The sequence below is a fragment of the Zerene cesonia genome, chromosome 11, assembly GCF_012273895.1.
Source record: "Zerene cesonia ecotype Mississippi chromosome 11, Zerene_cesonia_1.1, whole genome shotgun sequence".
Lineage (NCBI taxonomy): Eukaryota > Metazoa > Arthropoda > Insecta > Lepidoptera > Pieridae > Zerene > Zerene cesonia.
This window is the reverse complement of record NC_052112.1, coordinates 8516286-8534709: the sequence shown is the minus strand read 5'-3', so window position 1 is coordinate 8534709 and position 18424 is coordinate 8516286. Positions and strand designations below refer to the sequence as shown.

The 18424-nt window shown below is 32.9% G+C and overlaps 2 protein-coding genes across 2 annotated transcripts in view; one reads left to right on the top strand and one right to left on the bottom strand.

Annotated features, from left to right (window-relative positions):
- Positions 1–1904: 1904 nt before the first annotated feature.
- LOC119830593 (gustatory receptor for sugar taste 64f-like) lies at positions 1905–9526 on the top strand. Its single transcript, XM_038353664.1, has 10 exons — positions 1905–2017; positions 2600–2718; positions 3379–3558; positions 4740–4885; positions 6520–6642; positions 7274–7422; positions 7679–7729; positions 8592–8754; positions 9150–9239; positions 9470–9526. The coding sequence occupies exons 1-10, from the start codon at positions 1905–1907 to the stop codon at positions 9524–9526; spliced, it is 1191 nt and encodes a 396-aa protein (XP_038209592.1).
- A 5073-nt stretch (positions 9527–14599) lies between these two features.
- LOC119830592 (gustatory receptor for sugar taste 64f-like) overlaps positions 14600–18424 on the bottom strand; it is a 9237-nt gene continuing 5412 nt past the window's right edge. The window contains exons 10-13 of the mRNA XM_038353663.1: positions 18308–18415; positions 17158–17326; positions 15638–15727; positions 14600–14687 (exon numbers count right to left, since the gene is read on the bottom strand). Of these exons, the coding sequence (XP_038209591.1) occupies positions 14604–14687; positions 15638–15727; positions 17158–17326; positions 18308–18415 (451 nt within the window). The 3' untranslated portion in view covers positions 14600–14603. The remainder of the gene's footprint in view (positions 14688–15637; positions 15728–17157; positions 17327–18307; positions 18416–18424) is intronic.

The window sequence follows — 18424 nt, the reverse complement described above, 5'->3', positions numbered from 1 at the left end:
TGTGTTAGATAAATAAATAAATGGCAACTAGTTTTAGTTGTCATTTATTTATTTATCTGTTTAGTTCAGTTCACAAGAAAGCCTACCAGTTCTTTGTGAATCTGTGTCACGCGAGGCGAGCTATATGCCGCGATAATTTGGGTAAAAACTAACTATATTTAAATGATAGCCAATAGGGATACTATATTGGGATTGTATTACAAAGTATAATAGAACAAACGTACTGTGTTAGATAAATAAACAAATGGCAACTAAAACAGTTTGCCAAATGTAACAATATAATAGTTTATTACAATTAAATTATGTTAAAAACTAATCTTCTATCTGATTTATTAAGAAAGGTTGTAACATAAATGAATTGTAACATAAAAATTGAAATAAGTGAAGATGGTGGAGGATTCACACGAAAACCGCTGAACGGATTTTGATGATACTTGGCTTGTATTTAGCTTGTGTCCCAGAATAAAAAACATAGAATCTATACTAATATTATAAAGCTGACGAATTTGTTTGTTTGTTTATTTGTTCATTTGTCTGTTTGTTTGTTTGTTTGAACGCACTTACCTCAAGAACTAGTTAGTGGTCTGATTTAAAAAAATTCTTTCAGTATTACATAGCCCATTTATTGAGGAAGGCTTTAGCTTATATATGTACCACGGGCGAAGCCAGGGTGGACCGCTAGTATATAATAATATGAAACCCAACCCAAAGACCACTGGATCGATTACAAAAATTATTTCACCATTGAAAAGTTGCAATATGACTACTACCGAATAAAAGGCACAAATAAATGATCTTACATTAATAACTTCCAAGAGAATGAAAAGATCAATAATAAGAAATTTGAACTAATAACAGTATGCTAATTTTGTATATATTTGTATAGAATATTTCATTTCAGTTTTACACATGGTTCATTCAAGCAGATGTATAAAAAACAAGCAATTTTATATGCCAATAAATTAAAATAGCGTTTATTAAGCCTTTTGACTTTTGGATAGCCGGAAAGCCGTATTAATTGCGAGTTTTATATTGTATAATTAATGTTTTATTTGAAGTATTTTATTGAAAACTTAACATAATAAAATCATTTTATTGAACTATTATGACAGCAAATATAACCTGTATTAAATTACGATAACTCTTCTTATAGCTTTTATATTATTAAGAATAAAACTACGTACATACTTTTTTACGACACTTTTAAATCATGCATATATAATATTGGAACTGGTTTATATGATCTCGGAAAAAGTTTTAGTGTGTCATTAAATATTTACTTTTTCGAATAACTTCGTCTTTATTCTCACGTTCTTCCTTTAAATATTGTTAAATATTTATGCGGTTATAAATAAAACACTACGAAAATAATATGGCACGGTCATACCTCAACAAATTGTCTATGACACAAGCTGACATCAAACTAAACAATGTGAATATGAAAACAAATGCAGCGCGCTCAACACACACAAACATTGGATGAAGATTTGCCTAAACATTTCAAAACTGATATCAAAGCAGTGATCGTAGACAGGTGTCAGTTGCATATTTAATAGAGGATGTTATTTCATATAACTTACATATCTATATGTACCGTACAGTCGTGTAGAGATTTCGATAGCTTCTTGTTCTTATAAGTTACTGTCTATAGTAAAAAAATATTACTTATTCATGACCGTATTTTTGAAAGGCGTACATAATGGCCTTTTAATAACTGTGATGGGCTCCTAGGATATTATTATGTTATCCATAGATTATAGACTGATGTTATCTGTGACAATGTTTATTAATTGAATAAGGACGTAATACTTTAAACGTTTAAAACTTACAAAAATTCTATTCGTAGTAAAGTAAAAAGTAAAAACATTAATTTACCTTTGAAAATAAACGTTTAATTCAACAAGATGAGGCGTTTACTTGGATTGCATTCAACGATGCGTAGTACCCTTTTCATTGGTAGGATAATGTGCCTATTACCCATAATGGGTCTTAATTTTCCAGTCAGCAAATATTTAAGGTACGAATCTATGAACTTTTATTATTATTCTTATCCAATAGATCAATTTTCCACAACTTTGCAGTGAGTGGGCGAGTGATCCATGTGAAAGCTCATAAGGTTTATATATTTAGCTTTCTTTAGATAATACAAAAATAAAAGATTGAGATTATTAATTTTTAACCGATATTTCAAAATAAGGGAGGTTCTTAAATGAACTGTATTTCTTTTTGTCTCTGTTACTACGTAACTTCGTGGGCTATCAACGGATACATGTAATTATTTTTCGGTTTAATAGGCAATTGTTGTCAATTGGTTTCCGTATAGACTTTGGAGGGGTACCTCCCTTCAACCCCTGATATTCCTGTCTTATCCCAAGTGAGCATTTAGCGGATAAAAAGTAGTATCTCACCCAAGTCAGCTCATATCCTATCCTGTCTGTATACCAAACATCATCAAAATCCGTTCAGTAGCTTCAACGCGATTGACGGAAAAACATTCCAACAATCAAACTTTCACATATAGAATATTAGTGTGAAGTGTGATTAGTCTAATGATACCTGTGTGAAATATTTCATCTCATTCATTCATCTCTTCTTCTAGGTTCAGTCTTCGCACGCGATACGCTATTATATATTTCATGAGTCTCTTGGGTCAACTCGTCATGTTCAGCACGAGCTTCCACTGGCTTCTGCATAATGGCATTTCGCTGGCTACGATTAGTATATATACTTTTAACTATTTTTAATAAATAATTTGAGAAAGAGTGCTTTAGGATAGCTCACGTGATTCTACTTTAACTAGCGGTCCGCCCCGGCTTCGCCCGTGGTACATGTAACCTATAGCCTTCCTCAATAGATGGGCTATCTAACACTGAAAGAATTGTTCAAATCGCACCAGTTGTTTCTGAGAATAGTGCGTTCAAAGAAACAAACTCTTCAGCTTTATAATATAAGTATAGAATGTCAAACTTACTATTATTATTTAAGGTAATGATGGCATATTTAAGTTTTCATCAAATTTGACCTCGTGTCTCCGATCACTAATATTCGATTGTATTCATAATAGTTTCGGATTCCGTCTACCACATTCTTTGGAAAAATTCACCTGTATATCTTCAGTTCACGTGCACCAATTTATCCTACTAATCCTACTAATATTATAAATGCTAAAGTTTGTAAGGATGTGTGTGTGTTTGTTGCTCTCTCACGCAAAAACTTCTGAACCGATTGCAATTAAACTTGGTACGTAGATAACTGAACAAGTGGAATAACATTTAGGCAACTTTTTATTCCGATATTCCTACGGGATACGGACTTACGCGGGTGAAACCGCGGGGCGCAGTTAGCTATATGAATATAAATTCTTCTTTGTCCTTTTAGCGAATGCTCTGTTCTATTCAGCAAGTTTGGTCTCATCGCTAGTGCTACCTAACATGAGCCGCTCGTGGCCGAAGTTGGTGCGACAAGTCGAGTTTATAGAAACAAAGTTGCCCTTGCTAACTCCCCACGCTGTCTCCTGCTCTAACATTGTTATGGTCTTTATGCTGCTCGCTGCTTTGGGTAAGTCTGTTTGAAATACTAATGGATTTTTATAGCTTACTAGCTTTGCGTCGTCTTCGCAGCTTCGTCCGTGTAGTCTAACGAATATATGGGGAAATGGTCTTACTAAACACATTATAATTATAAAGATGGTATAAACATGTTAGAAGAATCTTATATAGTAAATTGATATCTTGTTTAAATTGTAATAAAAAAATTGTATAGTGTGTTTGTGTTTTATAATTTTATAATATATAATTTATTTATATTTTTTTTTTATGTAGGTATACTGGTATATGTATATGTGTATGAATATAATATAAAAATAACTATATAATTAGAATTAAATATTTTCTTTATTATTTTATTTAGTATTATTTTTATCATCTGAGTAGAAAGGTACTGTCTGCTCCATATGTCACAAGGGGCTGCTGAAAACCAGTGTTATGTAAAAGCCCAACTCTTGCATGACATTAACTGAGTCAGTCCATTATGTCTACAATTGACAAGCCGCACAGTGTACTATTTTACTCTCTTATTCTATTTTTGTTAGTTTTATTTTAGAGTAATAGTTTTTAGTGTAGATATTAGTGTAAATTTATTTATAGAGATTTTTTTTTAGTTTCTTTTGTATGTGCGGTGCTGTTTATTTTATAGACAATAAATTTAATACTCTCTTTCTTTCTTCTTCATATATTTCTGAGAGTGAGAAATAAAAATCGTAAAAAAAACTAAGACTAGAACTATTGTAAATAATTGCATTGCATTAGCACCATTTTGTCTGGGTTACCACATACCACAACATAGTTAAGGAAGCCCATGCTTCGAATATTGAACAAAAAACAGTAAATGTAGGCTTAATAGATTTCAAACATCTAAATTGAGGTAAAACATACAATCTCACTAATATTATAAATGTAAAAGGACACACATCTAAACAAATAATTGTTTCGATGTTTGTACGTCGATCACGCTAACACTACTGAACGGATCTTGATAAAATTTGGTATACAGACAGAGTATGAGCTCACTTGAGTGATAGGAGTTATATCCCGATTAAATACTACTCTCTTTGGATTATTAATACATTGGTAAATGGCCTAATTACACGTGGGCTTAGCCGGGAGGGAAAACAAGTGACATATATTACAAAAAAAAGAAAAAAATCTAAACACATTCCAATTTTAAATTCAAACTTTTAGTGGAACACGTGCTGTCGATTCTGTATTGTTTAACGGTTGCAAGTAACTGTAACCCGAACAATATATTGCAAACATTCTTCCAACACAACATGCCCTGGATATTTGACTATACTTCCTACAGTTTGTGGAAAGGCATCCTGGTAGAGGTATGTATTATTTGCTTAAACGGCGTACTTTTGTTCGTTTGTAGCGTTTAAAAACCGTCCGGGTCAATTAGGCTATATTTTTTTTTTTTTGAGATTGTGAATTGAGATTTGAGGCTAGTTCGTCTATTAGATGCACACAAATCTTCGAATGAACTATGTCCACTACTGCCTACTTCAGTTCAGTTCTACGATATCCTACCAAGGTACAAATAGTCAAGAAAACATATACTTTGTTATTGTATGATTGACAATTGAAATAAAAAAAAAATTAAAATCGACTCGAACTGCAGTCATTAATTAAGAGGTGGGCGTTATTTAGCGTCACTAGATACAATAACTAGCTACGCGCCATGTAACCAAATCGCTATTTTCGAAAAATATTAAAACTTGTTTGTTATTTTTTGCTATTTATTGTGAGAGTCGAACACGCTTCGGCACGAATTGGGCCAGCTCGCACCGGGGAAGTACCACACCCCCACAGAAAACCGGCGTGAATTAGTGGCATGCCACTGTGTTTCGTACGGTGAGTGGGGGGGCCGGAGGCCTGTTTCCTTTTCCTCACCCGCCCCAGTGCATTCCTTCTTTCCAGTCGTTAATCCATTCCTTTTCCCTTACCCCAAAAAAGCGGGCAGCGCATTCGCAGAGGCCCAACCTTTGCGAATGTTATGGGCGGTGGTGATCGCTTACCATCAGGCGAACCACCAGCTCCGTTGCCCGCTATGACATAAAAAAAACTTACGTTTTTGTAAATGCGTTATTGCTTGAAACTGTTGTCGTTGAATAGAATTAATCGTATGTACGAGCGAAACGGCAGATCGCAATTTTTCAATACTACGTTATACGAGTAAATTCGAAATAATGCGAAAGCGTACGTACAAAACTATACAAAAACCGCAGATATTTAACTTTCACACCTAACTCTATTAACATAGATACTAAAATAGAGTGAAATCTGTTTTTATACTCGTATAATTTTAACGGCTCGCGATTCCTGGAAGCGAACATAATATTATAGTTGATAATATGTTAAAAAATTATACAGTTGATATTTTAATATGAATTTTTTTATCTTTAAAACTAGGTTATTGTGTTAAACACAATAATTTAATTAATATACTAAATATTATTATAAATAAAAGTGCAAAAACAAATAACACTAAAAACTTTGAAAAAGTTTAAATAAACTATATAAATTTTAATCAGTTTATGTATAAAATCCAATGAACTAAAATGTATTTTAAAAATACATTTTAGTTTAACAATTTTGGTTATATTTTCGTACAAATAAATTGTTAATAACTTTAACTCTATAGTTACAAACACTGGTTAACTGTATATATACAATCACAGTAGACGAATAACAATAATTAGTTAAAATATAAATATCCATTAAAATCATATCATAAAAATCAATAATTTTTCAAATCGGACCTTTTGTTCCTGAGATTAGTGTGTTCAAACAAGTAAACAAACAAATTCTTCAGATTTATAATATTAGTAAAGAAATATAGATAAACCGCCGTGACTTACAGATATTTCGTCAAGGCTAAGAACACAATACAGGGTATCTACGTAATTTTAGACGCAAATACTTTTAAGTACTTCATTTATGTAAACGGCGCTTCATTTCGAAGGTATTCAACATACAATCGACTTTTCTGTGGAGCTTTTCTGACTTACTCATCATGGTTATAAGCATCTACCTAACTGAGCATTTCGTGGTCCACAACTATTCGCTTAAAAAGGCTATGAAGGAGGTATGTTTATTTCAATAATTCTTTTCTACTTTTTCGATGATATTTAAAGATGGCCGACGTTCTTGCGGGAAGGTGATGCCAAAATGGGACCTAATGACAACAATATCTTATAAAAAACAAAAAGAATCACGTCAATCGATAAAAGTAAACAACAATAAAGAAAAATAATTTGAATTGAGAACCTCCTTCGTTTTTGGGAACGTGGATTTAATAGAAAAGTGTGTAAAATTTTTAGGAATTTTTATATGTAAGCAAAAGATACGACGTTCAAGAAACCGATTTTTTATATATATTACAAGAGATAGGTGAAAATCTGTGAGCTAAAAGGTTCCTTCTCCATGTCCTATAGCCACAGCTTTAGACCTAAAGTTTTAGGGCACGATGATATTACACTTAAACATTCTCACAAAGTTACTCATTCGTTCTAAGTATAATAACTTATCAAAAGTTAGCAATTCGCTGAATTGAAAAGATTCCAGCACAATTGATATTCATCAATTCGATGTTTCCTCATTTCAAAGGAAACAAATGAATCACAGGGTACATGAATCAATAGAAAAGTTTTCCCTTTTCTACGCGATGGTGGGAGTTCCAAAAAATTCCCATTATTTATGAACTTTTTGTTTTCCAGAAACATTTTCCCTGTGTCGAGTTTCGGAAGCAATACTGTCTCTTAGTTCGACTTGTGAAATTAATTAATGATCATATCGGCATATTCATACTGACGTCATTCGGAAGCAATCTTTATTGGATTTGCATTCAGTTCTTCAATAATCTAAAGTAAGTAAAAAATCAGTTATGATATATGTAGTCTTAAACGCCACAAACTGATATTTTCAGCCAGCACTTCCTAACTAGTTAATATTCTGTAAAATTCGAGTTACAAACAATACAAAGCGTTATTTATCATATTTTATGAATAGTATTTCACTTTGTAATATATTTTGTATATGTTAGTATGTGTATAAAAATATTTATGTGTACCAATTCTTAACTTTTTAGACTATATATAATAACCAATTAACCTTTTTTCCAGCAAAACACAAACAGGGCATTTTCTGTCGTGTCCAACTGAAAAACAAGGAAAGTTAGTAATATTAAAATATTTTTGTTTTCAAATAAGCTTATTAAATAGGGATTTAAATGACTACTTATGCGAAAACACTATGACATATTACACATGAACAAATGATAAAACTTTGTGTACATACATGATGGAATTTAAATGGAATATAAAAATGCGGAGTGTGTTTGTTTGTTAGTATTTCTATCATGTTGCAACGGATGAGATGTACTTTATAATTTTGTGTCTAGATATAGTTCGGAGTTTGGAGAGTCATAAACGCCGCTGTCTACTTTTCACTGCAGTAAAACATCTCATTTCCAATCTCATTTCCATGGGAAGAGTTTAATGGTCACTTCATCACAATCAATATTTTCTTTTATTTCCGATAGATGGACCTATTAGATTTTTATTGCACATACTACGAAATCTTTGTAATTAGACTACAAAAAATACTCTCGGTTTGATATGATAAGTTTCTTACTATTATGTCCTACACAAAGCCGCAAGTAACATTTATTGTGGGAGTCGAGCACGCTTCGGCACGAATTGGGCCAGCTCGCACCGGGGAAGTACCACACCCCCACAGAAAACCGGCGTGAAATAGTGGCATGCAACTGTGTTTCGTACGGTGAGTGGGGGAGCCGGAGGCCCGTTTCCTTTTCCTCACCCGTCCCAGTCCATTCCTTCTTTCTAGTCGTTAATCCTTTCCTTTTCCCTTACCCCATAAAAGCGGGCAGCGCATTCACGGAGGTACTACCTTTGAGAATGTTTATGGGCGGTGGTGATCGCTTACCATCAGGCGAACCACCAGCTCAGCTGCCCGCTATGACATAAAAAAAAAAAAAAAAAAAAACAGCATATTTGCCAACTCTCTCTGTTTCAGGACTCTCACAAGCATAGTTCATACAGCATACTTCACGTATTCTTTTTCTTTTCTCGTTGTGAGAACTTTCTCTGCCCTTCTATTGGCTGCCAGAGTCCATTCAAAGTCTAGGGCGCCTTTGATACTGCTTTATGACGTACCTAGCGCGAGGTATAATGTTGAGGTAAAAAATATTATCTTATAAAAACTTTCCGAATTTAGTACGAGTATTAAAGAGAAAATAATGTATTAAGCAGAAATTTTATTGGATAACTTTTGCGGATAAGCCACGAAATTTCCCCATCTCAGTTAACATTTTTAACAAAAAAAACTAAATTGTCAGAACTAAATTAAATGGGACCGCATGGGCGACACAAACTTTCAAATAAAAAGGAATCACAAAGATCGGTTCACCCAGTAAAAAGTTTGGAGGTAACAAACACAAAAACTGCAGTTGAATTGATAGCTTCCTCCTTTTTTGATGTCGATTGAAAATACTGTTTTAACTTTCCCATTATATCTTGAATATAATAAGAAGTTTGTTTATTATTTCCATAACATGGATGTATTTCTTTGCAGATAGAAAGGTTCATATACCAAGTTAAAAATCTCAAGGTAGCTCTTAGTGGCCTGGGCTTCTTTTACGTGACTAAGGCTATGATTTTAAGTGTGGGTATCTTTTAAAATCTGATGATTGATTGATTTTTCTTCTGAATACGTCCTTAGACTAAATCTACCGACTTTAAAATTTTGAATAATTTGAACAGTGGTGGCTCAGTATATCACGTTAGACTACAATAAATAAATAGAATATTATCAGAGTATAATAATAGTGGCCTATATAAAAACACAACCATATTTAACAAGCCTTTTTTTAATATACTTTCATTTCTTTTCAGCTTATCGGCACCATTATCACGTACGAACTAGTGTTGCTCCAATTCGATAAGGAATAGTGATGTCTTATAAAATATCGTTTCAAGTACTATATATAGCTAATGAAATATACATCATGAAACGTTGTACTGCACTTGTGAAAAAGGATGTTTGTCATTAGATTTATTGACCATATACTAGCTTGAACCTACGTATATGATCGTGGAAATCTTAAATTTAAAGCGTGGTGTGCGTATTTCATACATATTAATAAGTTATGCATAAAATATTATTGTAGTCATCTACACAAGATATCGCCTCATCATGACTTGACAAAGATAAAAATGAAAATATACAACCTGCCACAGGAACGTAGCTTACTCCTGGTGGATAACATAAATGGTTGAATATGGTTGAAGTAATTTTTGAGTGATACTATGATCGTGCTAGAAATAAATAAGACAGGGCTGTATTTAACATTCGTTTGGTCTTAATAAGAATGTACCGCAATTCTATATAACTGCCCAATTTGTGTAGTGAATGACTATTGATGTAGTGAATGAAAATGACTTTTCACAAAGTGAGGGTAGTTGGGTAGAGCGTTGAATAAACAACACACAAGAACCAAGGCACAATCCCTACGAATGCAGACCGTTTCGATGAGTGATTCGACATTTTATAGGATTTAATATCTAAACGAGTTTTGATAAGTTATGAAAAGCGACATCTGTATATTAAATGACAATTATTTATCAAACATATTAAAACACGTTTGACTATAAATGTGATTCGTGAAATGTGATTCATAGTTGATTGATATAATAAATCTTAAAACACAATTTGTTACTTTATTTTGTACAATAGAATGTAATCCCGCTCAAAGTTTCCTCTCCACTGACTTCATTATATACCGTCCTTAATATTTTCAGTAATATGCAAATGGTGTCAAACTACTATAACTTGTTGTTTAGTGAAAAGTTTGAAATAATAAGGCTTGTTCTGACGTTAATGCTTGTGTGGCTCTGATAAAAAGGGAAACCTTTTTTCCAATATTTCTGGCTCTTTAGCATGTGAACAAAATTCTGGAACTCATCGCACTGACGACGACGAGGAATGGATTCCTTTCCAGTCGTCAAACATGTCCTCAGCCATCAAGCGGTCAGCGATTTTGCAGAGGCACCACTGCGAATTTTCATGGACGATGGTAAGCGATTACCATCAGGCAAACCTTGCTCTTGGTGTCTGCAGTTGCTATGAGATAGAATAAAATGAAACCAGGAACAGGACTGGCTGGCTGGATTCGAGCCTCGGAGAGCGGCAAGACATGTCATTTTTGTATCTAGTGTTATTGTGATTCATTGGCTAATTCAGTATAGCGCATCAATACTTTAAAGGGATGATTTTCAGGAGGGCGATTTTCTGTCAGTACATAGAATTGTTATAGTTTCAAATATTCAATACAAAATTACGGGTTGGATAAATTAAAAAAAAAATGCAAAAATAATTAATAACAAATGCATAAGCACATGTAATATTATGTAAGAATCAACGAAGAATAAAATAACGGTATCCATTTCATAAACACACGCGACATGCGATACACAGACCAAAAAATTTAAGACGATGTAATAAAAGTTTCACTTAAAAAAATTGTACAATTAAGCTATTGCGCATCGCCTTAATTACTAAACCCCTTCAAGACGTGTCAAAGACATCATCTCGGCTGAAATTCGCACAACAAAATCATTGTTTCAATGGGATTCCTCGAAACAGGCTTTTATCAGCGCTTTGTGAATATGCAAATGTAATCTGAATAATAAATTCAGTAAGACAAGAGTATGCATCGGTTTTCAGGTGTTAAGGCGACGCTACGTGATACATTTTATAACTTTTATTGAAAACCACCTGCGCCTTGTAAGAGCCACATAGTTTGTATTACATAAATAGGAAAAATAACGAAAGGTTATTGAAAATGTAAAGCAAAGGTTAATACGCAATAAAAAGTTGAAGAGATATTAAATTTTTTCCTTTTATTAAACTAGTCTCAAAAAATGTCAAAAAATTACTAGTTAAAATGGTTGTTTTAATATATTTCAAGGAGTGAATAGAATTGATGTAAGATGTGCATCTGTGAATAAGACGGGTTTTTGACCAAGTGCTATAAAAACCAACTCGAAAAGACGTTAATCCATTGAAGTTGCGTTTCAAACTAGCTATTCTCACTACAAATATTTGAAAAACGTCATTCGTTTTCTAAAGAAAGTTTCATTCAATGAAATGTTTGAGTTTAAAAAAGTTGCTCACATTTCCAAAATGTTTGTAAATCGCGATGCCGCGAGTTACATATGTAAATATTACAATTTTCCTAACGTCACTTTATTTATAGAACGAGGAAAAATACCTAATTCGCGCACCCCCGTCACATAAAGCACCTAAGGCCGTATAACATGACACGGGGTCCTCAAAGTTGTAATTTGTCAAAACAACCTCACGCCTGTGTAAAATGCCGATTCAAATGTTACCTCGAGTACATAGTACTCAAAGTAGTAATACATATAATACATATTATAGTGTATTTCTTAAGGAAATTTTGTCTTTTGATATCGTATTTGTTAATTTATGCTGATTCAAAGGTTACCTCTAATACATGACATATTATAGTGATTTTCTTAAGGTAAAGTTGCCTTTTGATATCGTATTTTAACTAAACACATTTGAATCGAATAATACAATGATTAAGTAAGGTTCAGGAGGCAATTTTTACATCGAGGCTTCCTTGTTTTCCTAATTCTTCCCAGTCCTTTTCCTTTCCTTTATCCTCGATCCCATATGTATGCCTTCTCATTTTAAAAGCTGGCAACAACTTGCAGCAATGCAGAGTCTCTTCACGAATTCATGGACGGTTCTGATCACTTATCATCAGACGAACCGCTAGCTCTGATGTCTGCTCTAACATAGAAAGGCAAAGAAACTGTGAAACGTTTCCTCTAAATATATAGTTAGTTAGGTATATATAGGCCTTATATGATATCGTTGTTTATCTCAAAGTTCAATAAAACCTCCAACTTTCATTGCCTTTCCGATTGGAAAGACTGCACTACATATTACGGTATTACATATGAAAGGAACAAGGCTTCAATATGCCATATAATTTAACTTCCTGTATTATATACTCAAAATCACCGTAAATATCAAGTAATATTCCAATTAGCTCAGTCAATTTCCCGCAAATTTGTTCCCAAACATACAATGAAGATTTTAATTGAATGAAAATGCCATTAACTTTGATTTTAATTATGAACACTTCAGTAATGAAGAAATATTTGTCTTCGTCATTATAATGTTTCGGGCATTTCAATCACGAGATTACCTTTCCTCATTATAGGCTTCATTTCGATCATGATTTGTTACAAGAAATTTTTGTCCTGATGGTGCGATGATTAATTAATATTTCAAAGGGGTTGCAAGTTCTATTGCACCAAAAATAAAACATAACGTAATTTATAGCTACGCTTTTTCAAGTCGTAGGTATAAATAAAATAACAATTAAAAACCGTACAAACGATCTGCTATTCTTTTGTTGCATTTTGGAGCAAATTAAATAAGGTAACATAATGCTTTATTATTATTTAAACCTGTATTTTTTACACTTTTTTTATTTATAGATAGCGTAATACGCTACAATTTGAACAATAATTGTTATCTGTAGAATGAACTTTTAGATTGTTTCCAAACAATATAATGTACTTAAACAAATGAAATCACACACAAAAGCAATGCATACTCACTTCATTAAAACCAATATACATTATTACAGAGCTTAACAATGCAAAATTCTTTGTAATGCTTTTTTGAACCTGAATGATGCCTCAGCATAAATCCTCTGCAGTCGAATGAAGGGAATATTGTGGAATTTCACGTTGAAGATAAAAATTTGAGTAATATTTTATGTTGAGAGCACTAAGTTATTACAATGGATTTAATATGGAGAAACGGAAATGTTGTAAAGGTGCAGATTCATCTTCATTTGCAGAGTAGAGTACGTTACGGGATTTTGTTTTAATATAATGTATTGTATATCTTTAACTGCCGTAGTCTCTGTCATACGATTAAGAACCTCATTGAATTGTTAAAAGAATTATTAATTTTAAATATAACCAAATAAGTACATAGCTTATAATAGTTCTAAATAAAAACATATTTTTTAATCCCTATTTAAAGCGAGTGTTGGATCAATCTTGAGGATTTCACTTTTACTAAATTCAGAATAAATTAGATTAACATGTTTACTGTTTAATTAATCTAGTTGCTGTGCTAGTTACTGAGTTTTTTAAAGCATACATGTGGAATGCGAAGAGAACTGGTAAATACGCTCTTTTTTAAATTTCACAATCATGCTATGAAATCATGCATTTTTAAATTTTTAATAGCATTATATGCATTATTATTTCTTAAAATAAGAATAAAAAAAATGCTAACCGACCATGGGATGACTGGGTCGTGACTCGTCAGACCGTAGGTGGCTGAGTGGCTAAAGATTTCGCGGTACGGCGAAAGGCGCTGGATCGAATACTGCCTAATGATCGAATTTGTTTTATTCTTTATATTTTTTGAATATCCAATAGTATACCGTGAAACTGCAACACCGATCGCCATATATTATAATACTTTCCTAAATAAATGTACAGTAAATTCATAATTATCGCACAGTTAATATGAGCTTGTATCTATTTTATAAATATTATTAATTTAAATATTTCTTACGTTATTTAAATACTAGTAATCAATCTATGAAGTTTAAATGATTTACAGTTAATAATTAAATATGAATTATTTAGCTTCCAAGACACAATATTCTAAGTATAAACCTAATAAATAATACCTTTGTCCTAATCCTTACAAGAACAAACGAATATCATATTTATATTAACAACTATAACAACAAGTGGTTGCCGGCTTCGCCCTTGATACATTTATAAACTAAGTCACTCAGTGAATACGCAGCTTTCTAATCGTGAAGTAATTTATGAAATCCCACTATCATTTTGTGTTTAAAAACGTTACAAACATACATACAAACACCCAAATGTTTTCTTAGTATAACATCAAGTTTTGATAATTAGACAATGTATTATTGTGTTTTATACAATTCACAAATTAATTATCAACGCCATCTGTACCGGGGCTGTCAATATTAAATTGCAACATCACTAGCTCATACGTAATTATTGTTCCCGCTACCTGTAAAATAAAACAACATTGTCAACAGTTTATTAAAACGTGAGAAACTGTCCGAGCGGCGTTGTATAGCGCACTCATTGAAATTAGCACCTTATCTCGTTGCGCTAATGCTCAAAGTCTATTGTATTGCTTATTGGAAAACTTCTTAATATAGGTGCAGGAAGAGCTTTGGCTCGGGCAAATTTTCAGCGTGATTTATGTTGTTTAGAATTTTCAATAAATAACAGACAATCACATGCTCAAATTCGATTCGTTCCTGTTCAATTAAAGAGAATAAATAACATTAGTAGTATGTGTTTTGTATAAAGCTACTAGATGCACGCCCCGGCTTTGCCCGGGTAGTTATTTAGCGTAATTTTGAATAGTAAAAACCATCCTATCTCTTAAGTTGGATAAAACTGTACATGGTGTGCAAATTTGATTAAAATCGGTTCAATAGTTTACATAACACATTGTTGCCGCAACAAAATCGAGTGGAACGGAACGTTATACTGCGTTGGTACTACGTCATCGCGGCATCACGTGACCGCACCGTACGATTGGCCGCTGTTGACCCTACCACTACCACGGCCACGCAACCGCCGAGCAGAAAACTTCCTCGCTATAAAATTCATTATTCTAACGCAGCCTGTAATTTTGAGTATTAAATTTTTATACGCGCAAAATTTACTTCGTCTTCTTTCGACACCCAAAATCCAACGACCAGTACGCTACACACATCTACCTTAATTAAGAGATTTTACCCTCTATTTTACAAGTAGGGAAGCATTTTCTAAAATGGTAAAGTTGTTTGTTCATCACGATCATAGAAGTAAGAAAATTAAAATATTAACTTTTAGTTTTTTCTGGCGATTGAATCCAGGACTTCTACACAACTGTCTGCAGACATAAGATCAACAGCATTCAAAATTATTAATTATATGAATTAATAAAATTTATTTAAGACTTACAGAGAGCACCAGCTGTCGTGTGACGTAGAAAAAATTCATTCCAGTGAGTGCTACAGTATCCCCGTGGACTTGCTCGATGAATCTCTGTACCTGTAATTTTATTTTAATTATTTTTTCTTATATAAAATATGGAATTAATGTTTTCATGAAAAACATGATTGGTTGGTAATATAAAATATCTGAGTTGCTTGCGTGAAATCGCCTAAAACGTTAAGCCGCATTGTGTCTAAAGTTTTCTCTTCTTTACCCCTTTAAGTAATACTAGCTGTTGGCCCGTGGTACTGTTCCGGGGTAAAAAGTATCTACATTATTTTCGAGTGCTACAAATTGAAAGAAATTTCAAAGTCAGACCAGTAATTTAGGAGCCTTTAGGATACGAACAAACCAAAAATCTTTTCCTAATTATTAAATAAATAAATAATAAAAATTTTTACTTATCCATACCTTACATTGACATTGCATATACATGGCTTGAATTATTGAACAAAGGAACTTAAAACTATGGACATTAGTCGTCTAAACTAGGCCGAGCCTGTATCTTAGACGACAGTATCTTAGACGACTTATTAAATAATAAAATAGCAATTATATCACTCAGCGAAGTTGCAGCTATCTAATGGTGAGAAAGAAAGATTTTTTAAAATCGGTCCTATAGTTTTTGAGTTTATCCAGTTTATTCATATATAAGTATAGATATAGCATTCGTCCAAGTCATAATGTTATATTTGATTTCTTTGTAAGTATTTTATAAATAAAAGAACAACTAATTAACTCACTATTAATAATATTTTTTTGAATATTAGTATATTATTAGAGTAAACTTCAATATGCCTGAGTGACAAGCTATATTCTGGCTTAACTCGGGCGGAACTGGGCCGGCAATATAATAAATTGCGAAGAAACTTACATAAAAATTGTATCTTTTTCTATAATATGTAGTATTAGTATTTCAGTATGTATTTATAAGGTCAATCAGATTAATATTATAAATGTATAAGTTTGTTACTTTGGATGTTTGTCCGTCAATCAGGCTGAAAGTGCTGAACGGATTTTGATGAAATTTGGTATGCAGACAAGGTGTGAGCTGACTTGGGTGATAGACTTTTATCCCGATTAAGTATTCACGGGATAAATCAGAAATCTAGATATCCGGACGAACATCTAGTGATATATAAGTATAGGAAATAACTCAGAAAAATCATGAAGTATGTAATTCTATGTCATACAATGTTAATTAGTTTTCGTTATGTAATTTTTAATGATTTCTCCGTTCATGGATTCTCAGTCCTAAAATTTACACATTATTTAGAGCAAGCCGCGAATAATAAATCAAGTCAAACCCACGCGATAGATGTTATAATACTATACTAGCTGTCTTGTCTTAAAAAGGAAGCTTTTAGAGATAATACCGCCCCTTATTCCTAAATGTTTTTTGAGTATAAATTTCCTTATTCTCCTTAAGTACAACAAAGAATCTTTCCTTTTATTATATGTATTGCCACTTTTAAATGCAATCTTACCTCAATACAATAAACGGATGATGGCACACTATATAACGTTGGTGCGGCCTCCAATGACGCGACATGAACCTTCGAAGCGATCAGCGATACAGCGAGCGAGCGAGACAGCACGAACGCGAGGGAAAATGCGAAATACACCACGTGCTCATAGCCGTTGAACGGTCTGAAACTGAATTTATTGGTCTGAGACCACCAAATAATTGAAGACAATCATTTAAAGAATGAAATAAATAATTTGAAAATAGCTTTTTTATATCATCGTCGACAATGGAGCTGGTGGGTCGCCTGATGGTAAGTGCTACCGCCGCGCATTTAGAGAGCCTCTACAAAAGGATAGCCGCCTTCAAATTCGAAAGAAAGGCTTGCCGAGAGGAATAAGGAAAGGGGTGGGAAGGGTAAGGAAAAGGATATGGGCGAAGGCCCAATCACCGAACGTAGCACAGCAATATGCTATTTCACGCCCGTCTTCTGTGGGGGTATGGTACATCACCGGTGCGAGCTAGCCCAATTCTTGCTAAAGCGTATCGTATACTAACATACTGCATTAGCACATAGGCAACGTTTTTACCTAGTTAGTTTTATATGGGCTAGCTAGTTTTATATAAGAATAGAAAATACACAACATACCCAAGAGAATCCTGTTCACAGTCCTTTGTTACATTTTTCCGTATTTTTAATCCATGTCTGAAACAATATCTACAATTGAACATTCAATCCTTTTGTCCTATTTTATGTTATCAATTCTGATATGATTATCTATTCATGAAAATTATTCGAGTGCAACAGATGACTAAAATTCTATTAGAGATATCCATTTTATTATTAATAATTTAAATAATAAACTTTATCAAACAAACTTCAGTATTAAAAGAACACACGGTAGGCTTTCAAATATAAAAGGAGTCACAAAAATCGGTTACACCAGTAAAACATACGAGTTAATAAACATAAAAAATACGAATTGATATCCTCCCCCTATTCAGAAGTCGATTGAAAAGAATATTTATAAAATTTCAGCATCTTTCACTAAAAGCTAGTGACTTCATTAGTAAAATAAATAAAAAAAATTCATAAATAATTATCGATACACATAAGATACATTATGCAATAGATCATTTTCGTACAATATATAGTCAAATGCTATACTCACGCTAAAACGTAATAAATACGCAAGCAGACGAAAAATAGGTTACTAGCAAACCCCACAAGTATGAGGCTGTTTATATAATCATCGAAAGTTTTAACCAGGCGCGTGGCTCTATTGTAA